General features: G+C 37.1%; 1 protein-coding gene and 1 long non-coding RNA gene across 2 annotated transcripts; both read right to left on the reverse strand.

The window, feature by feature from the left end:
* On the reverse strand, positions 2,935 to 4,447 carry LOC104787583 (E3 ubiquitin-protein ligase SINA-like 2). Its single transcript, XM_010513191.2, has 2 exons — positions 4,301 to 4,447; positions 2,935 to 3,776 (listed from the first exon to the last, which is right to left on the reverse strand). Exons 1-2 carry the CDS (start codon positions 4,355 to 4,357, stop codon positions 3,078 to 3,080), a joined length of 756 nt encoding a protein of 251 aa, XP_010511493.1. The 5' UTR covers positions 4,358 to 4,447; the 3' UTR covers positions 2,935 to 3,077.
* On the reverse strand, positions 13,762 to 15,851 carry LOC104787584. The gene is made up of 2 exons (XR_767986.2): positions 15,709 to 15,851; positions 13,762 to 14,128 (listed from the first exon to the last, which is right to left on the reverse strand). It is a non-coding gene; the product is annotated as an uncharacterized LOC104787584 (long non-coding RNA).

Genomic DNA, 19,028 nt, shown 5'->3' on the forward strand with positions numbered 1-19,028 from the left:
TAAAAAATATATATCACACAGGATTCTTTTAAAATTTTGATTATATGTTTCAATGTTCACTTGTAGAAGCTAAAATGCGAAAGTGTTAGATTTTAAAGTCTATGCAAGCAATCTCGGCTCTACTTGCAATCTATAAGGTTAAGTTTCATTTGCATGTCATTAATATAAATATACGTATATTTTTGAATGTATTGTTAAATTAAACTCAAAGAAAAACTAACATTTAATATTAAAAAATCAATAAAAAATGAAATGAAACTTGACAAGTTTTAACTTCTAGAGTCAAACCACAGTTGTAGTCCTTTGATATAACGTTTGTCTCCTAAAGTTTGAATAGATGAGAGCTGACTCCTTACTAGTTTGTCAATCCATCGGGTTAAAGTAGTTGCTGAGTTTGGATATATAGTCACCATGCTTGAAAGACATAGCGGCCAAGGAAGCTCCGTGTTCTATCGTGAGTAGAGTCTGAGACAATAGAGAAAGATCGATGGCCAGTGATTTGTGTACTTTGAGCTGAATATGTTTGAATATATCTCCTTTACCTTTCCATAGGCCAACATCCATATATACAACCCTCCCACAATACATATATATACTGTTTAATTAATTATAAGAACAAAGAGAAGAAATATGAGTTTAGAGAAAGAAACAAGCATTAAGTAAAACAATAAGGCCATTAAAATATGAGTTTAGAGAAAGAAACCAACATTAAGTAAAACAATAAGACCATTAAAATATGAGTTTAGAGACTTTAGAGTTCATGGATGAAAGCAGCAACAACAAAAACCAAAAAAACATCGGAATTACATTACTAGCTAGGCCACTGATGAACCCAACGACCTACTACAACATATCATATGGTAATTACTCCTCTGCGTCTTCATTCTCATCATCATCTTTCTTCTCCTAATTTGCGAATGCAAATTACCATCTTTAGTATAGGGCTTTCACCCAGGGACCAATAAGGCATGAACATGTAATTCTCCAAAGGAGTTTCGAAGCTTATTTTCTTAATCCTGTTCATCTTCTTGGATTCATACGACACCCTTTCACGTCCCCTCCGGTAGATGAGACGATATGAGTATTCTCCAACACCTGGAACAGAAGGTGATATACAGTTGACAGTCACGTACACACCATGTGCCGCCTTGAAGCACTGAACAACAACCAGTGGACCATTTTCATATTCCTGAAGGACTAATATCTTCTTACTGATGCGTACCCATGCGGCATCGTACTGGCCACACGTGAAGCTTAAGCAATTAGCCTCGTGTTTAGCATAGTAATGACTGTAGAGATTCTTGTACATGCCCTTGTAGTTGCAACCTGGTTCAGGGCAATAGCAGAGATAAACACAGCACTCCTTCTCATGGACTAATTCTTTGCCATAAGAGAACTTTTCCTTGCAGCCATGTTCAGCGTTTCGGCATGGGACAATGACCGATTCCAAAATTCTCTCCATTATTCTGGATCGATAGTTCCCGACGGCTGAACCGCATGAAGGGCATTGATTCCTCAGATCATTATAGCAAGATGAGCATGTCATATGTCCATCTACACACTGAGATGTAAAACTTAGAGTTAGTTTATTTTATCTAATTAACTTGTATAGAGAAGAGAAACCAAGAAATAGCAATCAAGATTACATTTGAGAAATCCAAACAATCGTCCGTTATGTTTCTTTTGTCCTATACGAATCACTGTTACACTAATCATTGTTATCCTAAAGTCTCATATCAACAAAAATCATCTTTCTAGGACTCGTAACTGCATGCAATCATTATTTTTTACCACCAAAACAAAATTACAAATTAACCAGGAAGAAGAGAAACCTGATAGATAGGACTCGTCAGTGCCTTGGAGCAATTAAGACAGTGCAGAAGATCAAGATCGGATAGTACCCCAAATCGTGCCATCACGTCACCATTAGCAGCTCCTAAAGCATTCTCCATGGCCACGAGTCTTTGCCTCTTTGGGCGGCTGCACGATGCTTCTCCTGAGAGGAGTTGTTTGGTGTTCGACCCGTTATCCATTCCTATTGGAGTATAAGAGATCTGGTGGTAGATGCTTTTACATGTGTGCTTCGTTACTTATATATACGTACAGAAGAAAGAGTGCAGTGCGTAAACCCTTCTTCCTTACATGCAATGTTTTTTTCTTAAGTTTAGATTAGATTCTGTGGTTAATAAATTTCTAAGGCTATCACTATATCTTATCATAATTAATTATATCTTATCCATGTTTCTCATTTTTAATATAAAAATTAATTTTGTATCTCCCAGTTTTCAGTTTTGTCCATACCATTTAATTTCAAATCTAATTAAATTTTGTTCAACCATTAACATTTCATGCCTTTTTTAGGGCGTGTAAATGACTCTATATCATATTAACAGGTTCTTCTTTTCAGTTATTGTAGAAAAGTAAAACTCGTATTATAATTAGTTTTTTTTAAGGTTCATCAGTCCCAACAGTAGGTTGTAACGAATCTGGTATTCAAATATCAAAAGATTAAAAAATATGAAATTGACGAATGTTTACAAGCTCGTGTTTAATTAACCACTTATCATCAGATTCGAATATGACACTAATGAAATATAAATTTCGTATGTTGAGACTATTGTACTGCATCATCTTCCAAATCCAAGGCCGCTAAAACCCTTGAAATGGTTCGTACTCCAACCAAAGAAACTTATCCCAACTCCCACTCATAAACATGTTCTTTCATTCCAGACATCAACAACATTGCATTTAAGATGTCTTCTTGGAGGAGGAGACCTTACATGAGATAAAAGTTTTGTATTCTTCAGTGAGTAATTTTTAGTATATATATATATATATATATATATATATATATATATATATCTTGAGTTTTTTTATATTTTTAAAATAAACTACACAATAAATACTACAACGAAAGCACAGTACGGATTTGAACAAGAATATCTTTAAATAAACATGTAGCATAGCATAGTGATGGTTGTACTCGTTTACAATTAAGTTAAACAATGAGCCATGAGAAACATTTGTTTAGAAGAAACATCATAAATTTATCATAAGGGTACCAGAAGAACGACCTACTATGGTTTGTATGTGATGATTACTTCGTCATCAACATCTTCTTCATCTTTCTCGCGTATGCGAATCACCATATTCGATGTAGGACACTCAACCCACAGAAAGTTAGGAACTAACATGAAGTCCTTCTCCGGAGTTTTGAAGCTCAATTTCTGAACCCTATTCATCTCCGACGATCCAAAAGTCATAGTGTTACCTTCCATGGAACATGAGATCTCGTAGGTCAACTCTCCAACTCCTGGAGCAGAAGGGGCAATACAGTTCACTGTCAGATATAAACCTTCTTTCGCCTTGAAATATATGACAGCAACCAATGGACCATCTATATGCCTCTGAATGACTGCAAAGTATCGCCATGCACAAATGGAATTTGTACACCAGAACTGTTTAGGTTCGTCGTGTCTGTGATAATCGGAGTAGTGACTGTTGAGATCATTGTACACGCCCCTGTAGTAGCAGTAAGGTGCAGGACAATAGCACAGAGCAAAACAACATTCCTTCTCATGAACTGATAGTTCTTTGTAATCATTGAATTTCATGGTGCAGCCATGTTGGGTGTTTTGGCACAGGAAAGAGTTTCCTTCCATGATTCTCTCCACATTTCCAGATCGGTTTCTACCTATGGGCAAATTGCAGTTAGAGCATTTGTTCCTTAGTTTAGTAGTACAACACAAGGAGCAAGTTATATGTCCACAAACACACTGAAATCCAAAACTCACAAAGTTAGTTAAGAATAATATATTTGCCGAAAGTTGCGACGAGTAGTCTATAGAAAAGAAATGTACCAATGCATATTTAACTTGCTCCTTGTCTAGTGGAAATTGTCAACTCACAAATAACAGAAAGAAAAGAAAACTAACCAACCCTAATCTGTAACCCATATGTTTTCTAGAGACGAAATTACCATCAGTAAGACAAAAGGAATGGTGAGATTAGTTGTAAACACTTGAGTTGGTTTTATTATAATTGAACCTCTTTTGGGAGGTATAATTCCCACACATTTGTCTTGGTCTTATAATCCGTATCTAGTCCAGAACCTAAGAAAATGTATGGATCTCGAACTCGAACTTCTAGGCTATACTTAGGAAAAGAGATTATTCATTATGTCTCTTCTACCAATCTTTCACAGGAGTCATTTGAAAATTCAATCAAATGGAAAATGTATCACAAATCACTGTTAAAATCAACTATATATATCGGATTATAAGAAGGAGGCGTGAATGACCTGAAAGATAGGAGACATGACTTCGTCACAGCAGGAAATCTCGAAACTTTCAGACATTTTTTCTAGTTAGGGTGGCTGCTCGATGCGTCTCTAGCGACGTTTGTGTTTGCCCTTGGAAATGTGAGAAGGAGATAAGCCCTATTTTTATTTTTTGTTGTCTTTTTCCACCGCACCGGTTGGGTCAGACTTTAAAACGTTTATTGACAGCAAATTTTCTAACCCTTATCCATTCACAACGTAACGTCTATGCACTTGAATGTTTTATTATTTTTTTTTTCCTTAATTTCATATTTTTAAAAGTATATTTTATAATCAAATAAAATAACCCACTCGTTATTTTTTTCAGACAAGTGGTGTATTATATATTTCTTTTACTCGCACAAAAATCTGTTGTATGTTTTCAATTTAACATATAAAATCAAATAAATTCAACAAAATATTAATTTAAGTCAGTTTAACAAATCAAATTTGAGTGAGTTAAACGGATCCTAACTTTGGGAACGAAACAGTAAAGGAGACTTAAAAATGTAAGAGATGTTAGTAAATATGCTTACTTAAAAATGCAAAAATTTAAATCTAAAAAATTTAGATGAGATTTGGGAGAATTTTACAATAAATCATTACTGTTTCACCAAATTCACCCAAATCATCAAAATCATAGAAAATATAATAAAAAATCATCAAAATGTTAAATATTAATATTTCCTTCTTTTTTGTTGTTGTTGATAATCATTAAAAATCGTGTTTGCTTACATGGATGGTAGAGAAATTTGTGTGATACTTGTGTTGATATAAAGCTAAGGATTAGAAAATTTAGGCACTTCTTATTTAATGATTGTAATTTGTTCTTCGATTGCAATGAAACATAATGTAATATTTTTTTGTCATCTAAATATCTAATTCATGTTCCGGCGCATTGTATGATTCGAAAAGCAGCTCCAGTTAACAAGAAATTGAGGAGATGTTGTTGTTCGGTCCTTCGGAAGTTAATATATGCAATGCAAAAAACCTGTTATAAGAGGATGGAAATGTCTATTCCATAAATTATGATAACTCATTGTAAATGCAATGCATGAAACTACAAAATCAAACTCAATGACCCATTACCTAACAGAGTTCCCTACTTCTACTGACCTAACATAGCTCAGATATGAACATAGGCATCTTCATTGCCGATGCTAATCTCCATCTTCACATTAACACCACTCAACATATAAGATGGGATCAACAGAAAGTCATCTTAAGGCTGATCTTCTAGTTTTCTCGATTTTTGAATATTCTTCACCCGCAACCCCAGCCTTAGTGTGCTATATTAATGATCAATCATATCAATGATTGTGTCAATCAAATATTCTCATTACTCTTGTCAATCTTCTATATCTGTTAAGTAGATCATGTAATTACTCTCTGTATAGAACCCTAGGAGAATCCTTAGGTGTATATATACTTGTAACTCTATATTGAATATTTGATTGACACAATTATTGATATGATTGATCCTTTATATGCTAAACTCTTTGATTCTGGCTAGGCTGTTCGAGAATTTGCGCACTCCCGGAACCGTAGGCGCTATATGGCTCACAGTCACATTCACCCCTTCTGATCCGATAAAACTATCAACTACAGTCACATCACCTTCTTTCTCTTCTTGAAAAATGACCATCTTGTTGGCTTAAGCATGAAGTCAACTTAAGAAGTAGGATAATCCTTATCTAAACCGAGTTATGGTTAAGAGATAAGGACTAAGTATGTTAGGAGCTATCTAACATAAGGTTTTCCTAGTAGGATTAGGACAAAGGTTCTTCTATATAAGGAGATGTCTACTTGTGACATAACTTATGATTTGAGAGAGAGAGAGATTGAGAGAGCTTAAGTTTTGAGATAATTTTCTTAAGCAATAAAGAAAAGGTGTTCTTTGATTCGATCTTGAGTTCTTAAATCAAGCTTTAAAACAATATTTGGTATCAGAGCGAGGATAAAACAATGACAAAGAATGAAGAAGTTGAGGCTACTTTGAGCAAGCAAAAGGACGGAGGAGGTCAATCCTCAATCAAGTGTCTGATGTTGACTGCAAGCAACTACACCGTTTGGCCTATGCGGATGAAGATCCTACTGAAAGTGAACAAAGTTTGGGACGTCATAGAGACAGAGGATGATGATGCTAACTTGAACGATATGGTGATGGCCCTACTGTTCCAATCTATCTCTGAATCTCTTATTCTTCAAGTCGGCGAACTTGATAGCGCAAAGAAGGTTTGGGAAGCCATCAAAACAAGACATGTTGGAGCAGAACGAGTCAAAGAGGCTAGATTACAAACCCTAATGGCAGAATTCGACCGACTTAAGATGAAAGATGCAGAGTCTATTGATGATTTTGTTGGGAAGCTATCTGAGATTTCTTCAAAGTCAGCTGCTCTAGGAGAAGATATTGAGGAACCCAAAATTGTTAAGAAATTTCTTAAGAGTCTTCCTCGTAAGAAATATATCCATATTGTTGCATCACTTGAGCAGGTATTGGATCTTAACAAAACAAGCTTTGAGGACATTGTGGGTCGCTTAAAAACATATGAGGAACGTATCGTTGAGGAAGAGGAGGCACAAGAAGATCAAAGCAAGTTAATGTATGCCAACTCAGAGTCTCAAGCTCCACCTGCAAATCGTGACTTCAATGGTGGATACTATGGAGGGTATCGAGGTAGAGGTCGCGGAGGTCGGTTCAGAGGAAGAGGCCGTGGAAGATTTGCAGGTGGAACAAGGGATCTATCTGAGATTGAATGTTTTCGGTGTGATAAATTTGGACACTATGCTTCTAAGTGTCCAGATCGCTTTCTCAAACTGCAGGAAACATAGGAGAATGACACAAAGGACACTGAGGATGCGGATGAACTCATGTTACAAGAGGTAGTTTACTTGAACGAGCAGAAGGTGGTACCAAGCAAGTATGAAGCGAGCAATGAAGAAGATAACACTTGGTATCTAGACAATGGGGCTAGCAACCACATGACCGGGAATCGAAGATATTTCTCTGTTTTGGACAACACCATCACAGGAAAAGTAAAATTTGGTGATGACTCACGCATTGACATAAAAGGCAAAGGATCTATCGAACTTATTGACATGAATGGTGAGGCAAGAACAATGAGCAATGTCTACTACATCCCGGGTCTGAAGGGCATCATAATTAGCCTTGGACAGGCTACAGAAGCTGGCTGTGACGTAAGGATGAGAGGAGAAACTCTTATCATGTATGATCGTAACGGGAAATTGCTTGTCAAAGCATCAAGAGCAAGGAATCGATTATATAAGGTTTGTATGAGGATAAAAGATACTGTCTGATTGAGTTTAACAACAATGAGTGATTCTAGTAAGTGGCATGCACGCCTAGGACATATCAATCACGAAACAATGAAAGCGATGATGCAGAGAGAGCTTGTTGTCCGGACACCTCACTTGAAGTTTGAAAAGGAAATCTGTGACTCTTGTCTTCTAGGCAAACAGACTAGATAGGTGTTCCCAAAAGCATCTTCATATCGAGCTTCAAGAGTTTTAGAACTTGTTCACGGTGACTTATGTGGTCCTATAACACCAAGCACAACTGCTGGGAATAGATACATTTTTGTGCTCATAGACGAATATTCAAGATATATGTGGACGATACTGCTGAAGGAAAAGAGCGATGCTTTCAACAAATTTAAGAAATTTAAGGCTGTGGTAGAACAAGAGCCGGGAGAGAAGATCACAACTTTCAGGACGAAAAGAGGAGGAGAGTTCGTCTCGCATGAATTCGATTCTTTTTGTGCTACTTCAGGGATAAAACGGCATCTTACAGCTCCGTACACACCACAACAGAATGGCATTGTTGAGAGAAGAAATAGGACTTTATTAGAAATGACCAGAAGCATCATGAAGCACATGAATGTCACAAGCTACTTGTGGGGAGAAGCAATTAGACATTCAACATATTTGCTAAACAGAGTAGCCACTAGAGCAGTCAAGGATAGAACTCCTTATGAAGTTTTACGTTCGAAGAAGCCTAATTTCAGTCATCTTCGTATATTCGGCTGTATTGGATACACGAGAGTAGACAGGCCACACTTAAGGAAGTTGGATGATCGATCACGCAGGCTGGTGCATCTAGGGACAGAACCAGGGACAAAAGCCTACAGGTTGCTGGATCCTCAAACTCGCAAGATAGTGGTAAGTCGCGATGTTGTGTTTGATGAGACTAGAGGGTGGAATTGGAATCATGACAGTTCTGAAACAAGCGGAGCAGGCTTTACAATCCAATTTGGAGAGTTTGGAAATAGAGGGATTGATCCGGCTAATACCCAGGAGAGTAATACTGGAGGATATGCAACACGAAATTCTGAAACAGAGGTCAAAACAAAGGATGTTGTTGTCGAAAATCAGGAGATTGCAGAATCAGATACCAATGACAATGGAGGTGAAGCTGAGAATGGTGAAGAAGATTCCACTGATGGTCAAGGACAGCTTGTCTTAAGAAGGTCAGGGAGAGTGGTGTCAAAACCGAAATACCTGAATGATTACGTGTTACTTGCTGAATTGGAAGCAGAGAGGTTGCTGATGTGTCTAGACAACGAGCCAAGGGATTTTAATGAGGCTAAAGACAATAAGGACTGGTTGCAGGCTTACAAAGACGAAATGTACTCTATTACTAAGAATCGGACTTGGGATCTCGTTGAGCTTCCACATGGAGCAAAGTCTATAGGCCTAAAATGGGTTTTTAAGCTCAAGATAAATTCTGATGGCACTATAAACAAATACAAAGCTAGGCTTGTGGCCAAAGGATATGTTCAGAGATATGGGATAGATTTTAAAGATGTGTTTGCCCCAGTTGCAAGAATCAAAACTATCCATCTTCTTATTAGCCTTGCTGCATCTAGGGGTTGGGAAATACACCACCTCGACGTTAAAACAGCGTTTCTCAATGGTGTATTGAAGGAGACGGTATACGTTTCACAACCAGAGGGTTTCGTGATAGAAGGGAGTGAGAACAAAGTCTACAAGCTCCACAAGGCACTGTACGGCTTGAGACAGGCTTCGAGAGCATGGAACGAAAAGCTTAACCAAGTTCTTAAAGAGTTGCAGTTCAGAAAATGTTCAAAGGAGCCGTCAGTGTATCGAAAGAAGGTGAGTAATGAGGTTCTTCTTGTTGCAGTATATGTTGATGACATATTTGTTTCTAGAACGAGTCTTAGTATCATAGAAAGTTTCAAGAAGGAGATGGCGTTGAAGTTCGAGATGAGTGATTTAGGAAAATTGACTTACTATCTTGGGATAGAAGTTTCTCAAACACAAGAAGGGATAACTCTGAATCAGGAACGATATGCGTTGAAAATTCTACAAGAAGCTGGAATGATCGACTGTAATCCGACACAAACACCAATGGAGGAAGGTTTAAAGTTATCAAAAGCGCTAAAAGAAAGGGACATTGATGGAACAAGCTACAGAAGAATCATAGGGTCTCTGCGATATCTGTTACACACACGACCTGATTTGTCATATTGTGTAGATGTACTAAGCCGTTATATGCAACATCCAAAGGAGTCACACGGAGCAGCCATGAAACATTGCCTGAGATATCTGAAAGGTACTACTACTCTCGGTTTGGTTTTCGGGAGATCTTCGTCATCTGGTACGAAGCTTGTTGGATACAGTGACAGTAGTCACAATGTAGACCCAGATGATGTTAGGAGCACAACAGGACATGTCTTTTATCTCGGTGGTAGCTTGATCACATGGTGCTCGCAAAAACAAGATACAGTGGCTCTGTCGTCCTGCGAAGCAGAGTTCATGGCCGCGACCGAGGCAGCAAGACAGGCGATCTGGCTTCAAGAACTTCTCAGTGAAATCAACGAGTTACCATGCGAACGGGTGGTCATTCGTATAGACAACCAGTCTGCAATTGCCCTTACAAGGAATCCCGTTTTTCATGGCCGGAGTAAACATATTCAAACAAGGTACCATTTCATTCGTGAATGTGTTGAGAACGGACAAGTCAAAGTTGAGCATGTTCCTGGGGAAGAACAGAGGGCTGACATCTTGACAAAAGCTTTGGGAAGAGTCAAGTACAAGGAAATGAGGCATCTCATCGGTGTGGAAGATATGAGCAAGAAGGATTTCAAGCTTAGAAGGGAGACTGTTGGCTTAAGCATGAAGTCAACTTAAGAAGTAGGATAAGCCTTATCTAAACCGATTTATGGTTAAGAGATAAGGACTAAGTATGTTAGGAGCTATCTAACATAAGGTTTTCCTAGTAGGATTAGGACAAAGGTTTTTCTATATAAGGAGATGTCTACTTGTGACATAACTTATGATTTGAGAGATAGAGATTTGAGAGAGCTTAAGTTTTGAGATAATTTTCTTACGCAATAAAGAAAATGTGTTCTTTGATTCGATCTTGAGTTCTTAAATCAAGCTCTAAAACAATACATCTTATCACTAACATCCAGCTCCAAGCAGAATATATAGTGTAAAATTTAGTTAAGTGCCCTCTAATTTAATTATTAGTTACACTAGTGCCACATACTAAATATATTTCTGCATCCGCCCCTGGCTAGAGAGCAAACTTGTGACCTTTTAACTTAGCTTAACCAATTAAGAGACAAAGTTGTGACCTTTTATCATAAGTGAATGGTTCTCATTTGCAATTTCACCAAATCCTAATTTTTTTTAAAAAACGAACGAACCTAAAAGATTGGTTTTTTGAAAGGGTCGAAGCAATTGGGGCATTCAAGAACATTTGAACTGGGCAGTTACGGATTTGGGTGATGAACTAATCCGGCGTTAGCTTGATTGGAGAGTTATATCTTCGTCAGAATCACTATCATCACTAAGCACCACAAGTGTCTTTTCGTCTTCTTCTTGCCTAGAACTTGAGTCGTCGGTGGAAACAGAAGGAAGTCGTTGCCTCTTCGTGGATATACGGTGGCTGATTCTTCTTACGTAGTTGCGTAGTTACGTCTAGTATCCAGTAAGACCACCACTAAGACATTCATAAATATAATAATAATTAAATTAATATTTTTATTCTTAAGAAATTCTTTTCGTATATTCTCTCCGTTTCAAACTATAAAATAGTTTATCAAAAAACATTCATATTTAAAAAATTGTCTATTTTTAAAACATTCAAGGAATCATAAATAAATAAGATTGCATAAAATAAATAATAATAAAATTATAAATTAATATAAAAGTTGCATAGAAATTTGAAAAACATTTTTCCCTGTATCTTTTTTTCTAGATAAATATCGCAAACATGATGTGATTTTAGTGCAATGGCAGGAGATAAGTCCATTTGTAGAAGGTACCATCACACCAGGGATCGAGTCCCGCTTCCTACGAATGTAGAAATTTGACTAATGGGCCGGCCAGTTGTGACCCAAATGGTGAGGAATAACCTTTCTCTCGCCGACACCAACGCATGGGAAAACTTTTCGCATCCATTGGAAAAACAGGAGAAGAATACACAAATCGAAGTAAACCGCCTTCAAAACTTTAAAAACACCGTGAGGAATACAAATAAAGTAGTTAGGAATTTTAGAGAGAAACCGTTGAGAATTGAATTCATAGGATCACGGGAAGATATGAGCGGCCACCGTAAGGGAAATGCCATGATCACCTTCCGATCACCCTAAAAAACGGTTGTGAGCTAGAAAAAAAACAAATACATGAAGTAAAAGTAAAAGGAAAGGAAAAGCATAGAGAAGAAGTAGTACGGCTGACGCCGGAGTCGACGCCGGCCGGAGAATACAATGGAGGAGTTTAGGTTCTATGAACAATCGCTTTCTTCGTTGCCTTGGGAAGGGGGGAGAGAGGAAAAAAAATTTTGTTTGTTGATTATAATTAAATATTATGATTTATGGGGTATTTAATTATATTAATATTATTAAAAAAAATACGAATTGGGTTGTTTTCAATAATCCTGCACTTTAATTTGTTGTCACAGAGAACCCCTATAACCCTTTTAATACGCATATTTGATTATGCAATCCTTTACATCTCTTTGATTTTTTTTTATATTATCATGTCTTAATAGTTTTCATTTTATTTTCTTCTTATAACATTTCTAATGGAAATCTCGTTTATTAAAATAATAAATAAAACTATATAGAAAAACTTATAGATTAACATTCGTCAAATTTAAAAGCTCTCTTCTTTCTCCTCATCTCAGTTCGCCCTAGCCGCCATTCTCCAGCCGACGAAAGAGCTTCCGCTCTCCGGAGTCGGTGTAGCTATGGCTCACCGGCGTCGGACCCTGACGATGTTTTGCTGCCTAGTCTCTCTCCCGAAAAATCCAAGTTTTCATCGTCTCTTGTTCTCTTCTAGACCGTGCATCCGATTTTCTTGTTGGCGCTACTTCCGTCGTTCTCTGTCTTCTCCGTTCGTGTATGGATTCCGTCTTTCTGGTGTCTCTGGAGCCGAGTTGTGTACCGGTCTCCTCTCCAGCGTTTGCTCAGATGAAGCGACGTCTCTTCTCAGATCTGGATCTGGATCTGGCTGTTACTCAATGTGTTTTGGGACTGCTCGTAGCTCTGTTTCCACTCTCCATATTTCCTCCTTTGGTTCCGCTCCCGCCGTATCAGTCACTCCAAGGTACCCGTTTCTGTTGGTGTCTTTTGGTATGTCCTTTGCTCTTTCCCCTCGCCGCTGCCGCCGTGATGGTGTCTCGACCGTGGTAGGTCCTGTGCGGAGGCCCCTGAAGTTGTTTTCTTGGTGGGCCTGGTCCAATACTTCTTGAAGCCTTTAGAGCTTGTCTTGACTGTGCCTGTCTGCTCAGTGTTTGGCCGTTCGGGGTATGTCTACGTCTGCAATGGAAGACACCGGTTTGGTTAGGAGTCGCCGGTGATAGAAGATCTTTGTGGTTTGGATACACTTCTATCCATTACCCTGAATGGACTGGATATACTTCTATCCTCCATCTTGCTTCTGCTCCTTTTTCCAGGTTTGTGGAGAAGAGCACTTAACCGCCACATTTGCTTCTGTGGTGCTTCATCGGCTGCTATTGTTGTGAGCGGCCAACACCTGTTATTGAGAGGTGCTTCCTAGAGAATTCTTTCTCTGATGGTTTCGTTAGCTCGTCAGTGTGGTGTCCTGTGGATTGTTTTATCTGCCCATGTGGTAGCCTAATTGTGGATTGTTTTATCTGCCCATGTGGTAGTTTCAATCTCGTGCAACATCTCATCTCATGGGTGTGGTGCTGTCCAAGGTGTCTTCTCACGTTTCTGCTTTATTGTTATCAAGGATCAAGATCAAGGATTCAACGATTTCAATTATTGTCGATGTGTTAGGATTACTTTGTTCTATCAATCTATCTGCTTTTATTCGGTTATTGATCTTGTTTTGGATCAGGGAGCTTTAGCTTTGGTTCCCTTTGTAACTTTCCCTCATTTGAGGTTGATTTAGTATGATATAAAATTTTGGTGTACAAAAGAAAAAAATAGTAAATAAAACTTTGATAAAGAGGAAGAGAGAGAACACATGGATTTTTCAAATGAAAACCTACGAGAATGAGGATTTGAGAAACCCATATGTTCTTTTGCATATTGGCAAAATATATCATTTCTGATTTATTACGTAAAAATTTAACATAGATTTCTTCAAAAAGTAAAATAGAAGCACAAACAAATAAAATAAGTTATCCATTTGCAATTTGCTTGTGCTTCTTCTTTACGTCCTTTTATAGGTTCTAACGTGCACGTGGAGGTGGGCAAGGACGTGGACGTGGGCATGAACTTTTATATGAAACAGTTCCTTTGCCTCCTCCGCATGAACAAGATGGAGATACAGATAGCTCTCTAATAGGTTCTGCTACTAAGGATCAATGTGGACTTTATGTTAGAACTGATAAAACAAAATCAATTTTAATACAATCTATACTAGTATTTTTGCAGCAGTTTTTGCTCAAAAATACTTTTTAGAAAGTCTTTACATTTAATTGAATGACTTTAATATTAGTTACCAAATCTTCAAAATTAATTAATTATAAGTAAGATTTAAAAAAATAAAGAAATCTTTCTACCTCATTCAAACATAAATATATGATTCCCTTTCATTGTTATTTGAATTTATATTTAAATTATCTTGAATTATTCTAGAATAAATTTAGTTAATAAAAATTGTGACTTTTTCCTGTATATGATGTAATACAAAATTTTTAAAACGGACATATATTACTCAATAGATGAATAAAAAAATACGAGTACAATATCCTACATCATCAAAAAAAAATTAGGCAATGGTTCAGAGTCATACTATAAAAGAGATAAAAATGATTCACAAATGAGTAGAAAACTTGATTTATCAGGCATTCAAACTTTAAAAACTTTTATTTGGTTTATTCCAGTTCTATTTTAGAGATTTTTAAAAGGTTAAATATGAACAATATTTAAAACTTTTAAAAAGTTAAATATGATAAATATTATACCGTACACAATAAATATTAAATATTAAGATGATATAGTGTGAGTTAAAATATCTTGGGACGGGTTTATATAGTGGGACAGGTTTTATCGATATTTATATAAATTAAAAAAATATCATTAATTCGGTGCTATAGGGGTAAAACATCATTTCATTATTTTGTTAATACTGTCGGTATCAGAGAATAAACATATCTAATTAAATTGATTAAATAAATATTATGTCCAAAATAAATTATATTGCGGTATTATATAGTTTATTTAACAATTATTATATAATTATAACATATTTAACCAACAAATACAACTTATAATTTAAATATTTTAGTTATAAATAATTTTGGCCCGCGGTGTACTGCGGGTCTTAATCTAGTATGAGAGTGAAAAAATAACGAAAAATTTATAAATAAGACTATAAACTAGCTGTTAAAAGATAAAAATAAAGATAAGGGTAGACTAATTTTTATGTTTTTTGAGTGCAAAAATTTATTAAACTTATCACATATTACACTAGATGAGTACCCGCACGTAGGACGGGTTTGTTTATATCTATATGTATACATTTATTACAATACCTTCTTTGTTTCTTATATTTTCATATTTGAAAGATTAAAAATTATATATTAACCAACAAAACTAAATTTTTTTAATGAGGAGGCAAAGAATACTAAATTTTGTTTAAAGCTAAATCTTATTCTAAAGTGATTTTTGTAGACGAAAACTATTAGCATTTTTTTTAGGAAGTAAAATAATCATACCAATTGAACATTTGATTGGTAGATAAAAATATTTAAACAGCTTACAATTTTTATGAATATATTCTTAAAGAATATATTCTAAACTACTTGCTTAAAGAATATATCAATATGTTCTAAGCCTCTCTAGATTTTTTTTATATATATTGAAATTGTTTGTGATATGAAAAAAAAAAACAAGAGAATATAAACAGATATAAAAGGCACTAACCTATCCTTTGGCGAGTGGTCTCAATTCCTCCAATTTCAGAAAAGAGACAAAGAAGTAAAAGAAATAAAGATAGAAGAAGAGCATTGCTTGACATTTTCAAACCCATTCTTAATCTAGTTAACTACGCATGTACATATAATTTTTGTTTTCTTAGCAATAATGCTGGACCGGTCTATATATAAGCTATTGAGATTTAATATTTTACAATAATCAAATTATGACTTTCTGTGCATGAAATTTCTTGGTACACGTTGTGTAAACTAATCCTATAGAGTACGATAAGGGACATGTCGACATCGATCGAGTGTCTCTACCATCAACGTTATAAATGAATCAAAAGCCAAGACTAATTCAAATCAATTAGAACCACTAACTTGTTTAATAAACGCTAAGTCGAATGAACATCTATTAAAATTTAGAATTATAGATACAAAAATGTTGCCCTCGTGGGCACTTTATCATCTATATTTTTCCATATATATTGACTATAACATTTAAAACTGATTTGTTATTGATTTTAGTCAATATGCCATTATTATCTTTAATCATTTTAAGTATATGTATTTTGGTCAAATGTTTTTAATTGATTTTTCAAAGGAGAATTCGTAAAATAACCTGGTAATTTCTTATATTTGGGAAAACAATTCATGTTTTCAAGAGTTGGAAAATCGAACTTTTTTTTTTTTTTTTGATTTCAAACGACACCATATTTTATTACTCAGGTTCGAATAGGTTGGTTTCAACAGCCAACCACTCCGGAACCAAATAGTCTACATGGGAGAAAAGTAAACCTCGTGCTCGAGCATCTTTTGCAAGGCGATATGCACGGACGTTTACAGTTCTAGGAATATGAGAGATTGAAAACACTGAAAACTTATCTCTTAAACTAAAGAATATATCTAACTCCGTGGAAAAGTTGGGCCATTCCTCAAACTCTTCGATTACTTTTGGAATACTCGCACAATCCGTCTCAAAATGGGCCGATACTATTCCTGCTGAAGAACAGACTCCATCGCCCAGATTAGGGCCTCCAATTCCGCATGAAGCACCGAGAGGAATTTCCTCGTGCATTTCAACCCGAACTTGGTACCTGCACAGTGTAAAACAAAGCCCAGGCCCGAGAAAGGGTCGCTTTCATCCCAAGACGCATCTACTTGACACTTAGTCTCGCCCATACACATCTCGTCCTCATCCACAGCATCCTCATGGCTATCCTCCGATTCTTCATAAGCATCCACTATCTGAGCCATCTTCCAAGCCAGAGCTTCCGAGGCAGCTATCTCTAGAGTGTCCAGAGGTGTAATATCTTTACCATTAAACATTTTCTCATTTCTCGCCTTCCATATATACCATAAGATCCATGGAAAAGCCTCTAGCTGGTCCTCTGTCACGCCTTGATCCTTTGCTCTCCATAAGAGATGATCCATATTTGTAAAGAGAGAAGTACATGGGAAAACACCCGGAGGGTTAGGAATGGAGCACAGAGCCCAGACCTGTAATGCCGGAGGGCACTCGAACAGAAGGTGATTGATCGACTCCTCGCCACCGCATATGGGGCACAAACTGTCTGTCCTGCAGTGTCCATCTGTTAGCCTACTATTCGTTGCTAATGCTCCCGAGAGTGCCTGCCAGAGAAAGTGTTTGATCTTTCTTGATGTTTTAACCTTCCAGACCTGCTTCTTTAACGTTGTAATGCTTGGTTCTCGGACCTCCTGGTTTACTTGTGTAGCAAGAACATATCCCGATCGGACCGAATATTGGCCTGACTTGGTATAACTCCAGACATAATCATCGACCTAAAAACTTCTGCTAGGCTGAATACTAGTTATGAGAGGAATATCCAATGGATCCACCAGCTCATTTAGTAAGTCCATTTTCTAGGCCTTCGTTTCAAAATCTACAAGGTGGTTAACATATAAGTTTGGATCGCGAAATATGCCACGGTCTCTCGCTGGTCGTGCCGGGATGGTAGGAACCCAGTTGTCAGACCAAACCCTGATATGAAAACCTGAACGAACATTTTTACAAAGCCCTTGGAGAAGTAAGGACTTGGCTGCGATCATACTACGCCATCCAAAAGATGGAGAATTCGCCTTTTTTACATCCATGGGATTCGAGTAACGAAAATATCTCCCCTTTAGGACCCGACACAGAAGTGAATCTGGATAGCGTAACAGTCTCCAAAGTTGCTTTGCTAACAGCGCTAAGTTAAACTCCTTGAGATCTCGAAATCCCAGTCCTCCCTGATCTAACGGTACACAGATTTTATCCCATGCAATCCAATGAAGACCTCTGTTGTTGTTTTTTGTACTCCACCAAAATCTTGCTATAGCCCCTCGAAGTTTGTTAATAGTATGTTGGGGTAGAAGAAAGCAAGACATGACATAAGTCGGGAGTGCTTGTGCTACAGACTTGATCAAGACTTCTCTACCTCCCTTGCTGAGAAACTTAGCAGACCAAGTGTTTATCCTAGCATTTAATCTGTCTTGAACAAAGGCAAACACCTGTTGTTTTGACCCGCATATGGTCTCTGGGAGTCCTAGATATGATCCCATTCCGCCTTCCTTTGTGATCCCGATAGCCTGTTTCAATTCTGCCTTAAGATTGGGATCCACTCTGTTACCAAACAGAATTGCGGATTTCTCTTTATTAAGCTGTTGCCCTGAGGCTGCACCATAACAATTGATAATCTTGAGAATCTCAGCACATTGCTGGATGTCAGCTTTACAAAAGAAGAGGCTATCGTCAGCGAATAATAAATGGGAAACTGGTGGACTACCTTGGGCTATTTTCAACCCGTTATGCGCCCTTCCTTCTCTGATCCATTCAGTTGTGCTATGAGAGCTTCAGTGCAAAGGATAAACAGAAATGGAGAGAGCGGATCGCCTTGGCGTAATCCCCTTGAGGGAATTATATTTCCTTTGGCCTCTCCATTAATGAGGACCCTATAAGACACTAAAGAAACACAACACATCAGCAAAGAGATCCACTTCTCATCAAATCCTAGCTTTCTCATCAATTGCTCCAAGAAAGACCACTCTACACGATCGTAGGCCTTACTCATATCCATTTTTATAGCTACAAAATTTGAACGACAGGTTGAGTTCGTCCTTAAAGCATGGAAATTCTCTTGAGCGAGTAGGATGTTGTCTGTGATCAGACGTCTAGCCACAAAGGCTGATTGTGTCTCCGAAATCAGCTTCAGGAGTGCCTTCCGCAGTCTATTACATAGAACTTTGGAGATGATTTTATAGCTTACATTGCAAAGACTAATAGGTCTGAACTCTCCCATAACTCTAGGCCTTTCATTTTTGGGGATC

Source organism: Camelina sativa, chromosome 5 (assembly GCF_000633955.1).
Source record: "Camelina sativa cultivar DH55 chromosome 5, Cs, whole genome shotgun sequence".
Taxonomy (NCBI): domain Eukaryota; kingdom Viridiplantae; phylum Streptophyta; class Magnoliopsida; order Brassicales; family Brassicaceae; genus Camelina; species Camelina sativa.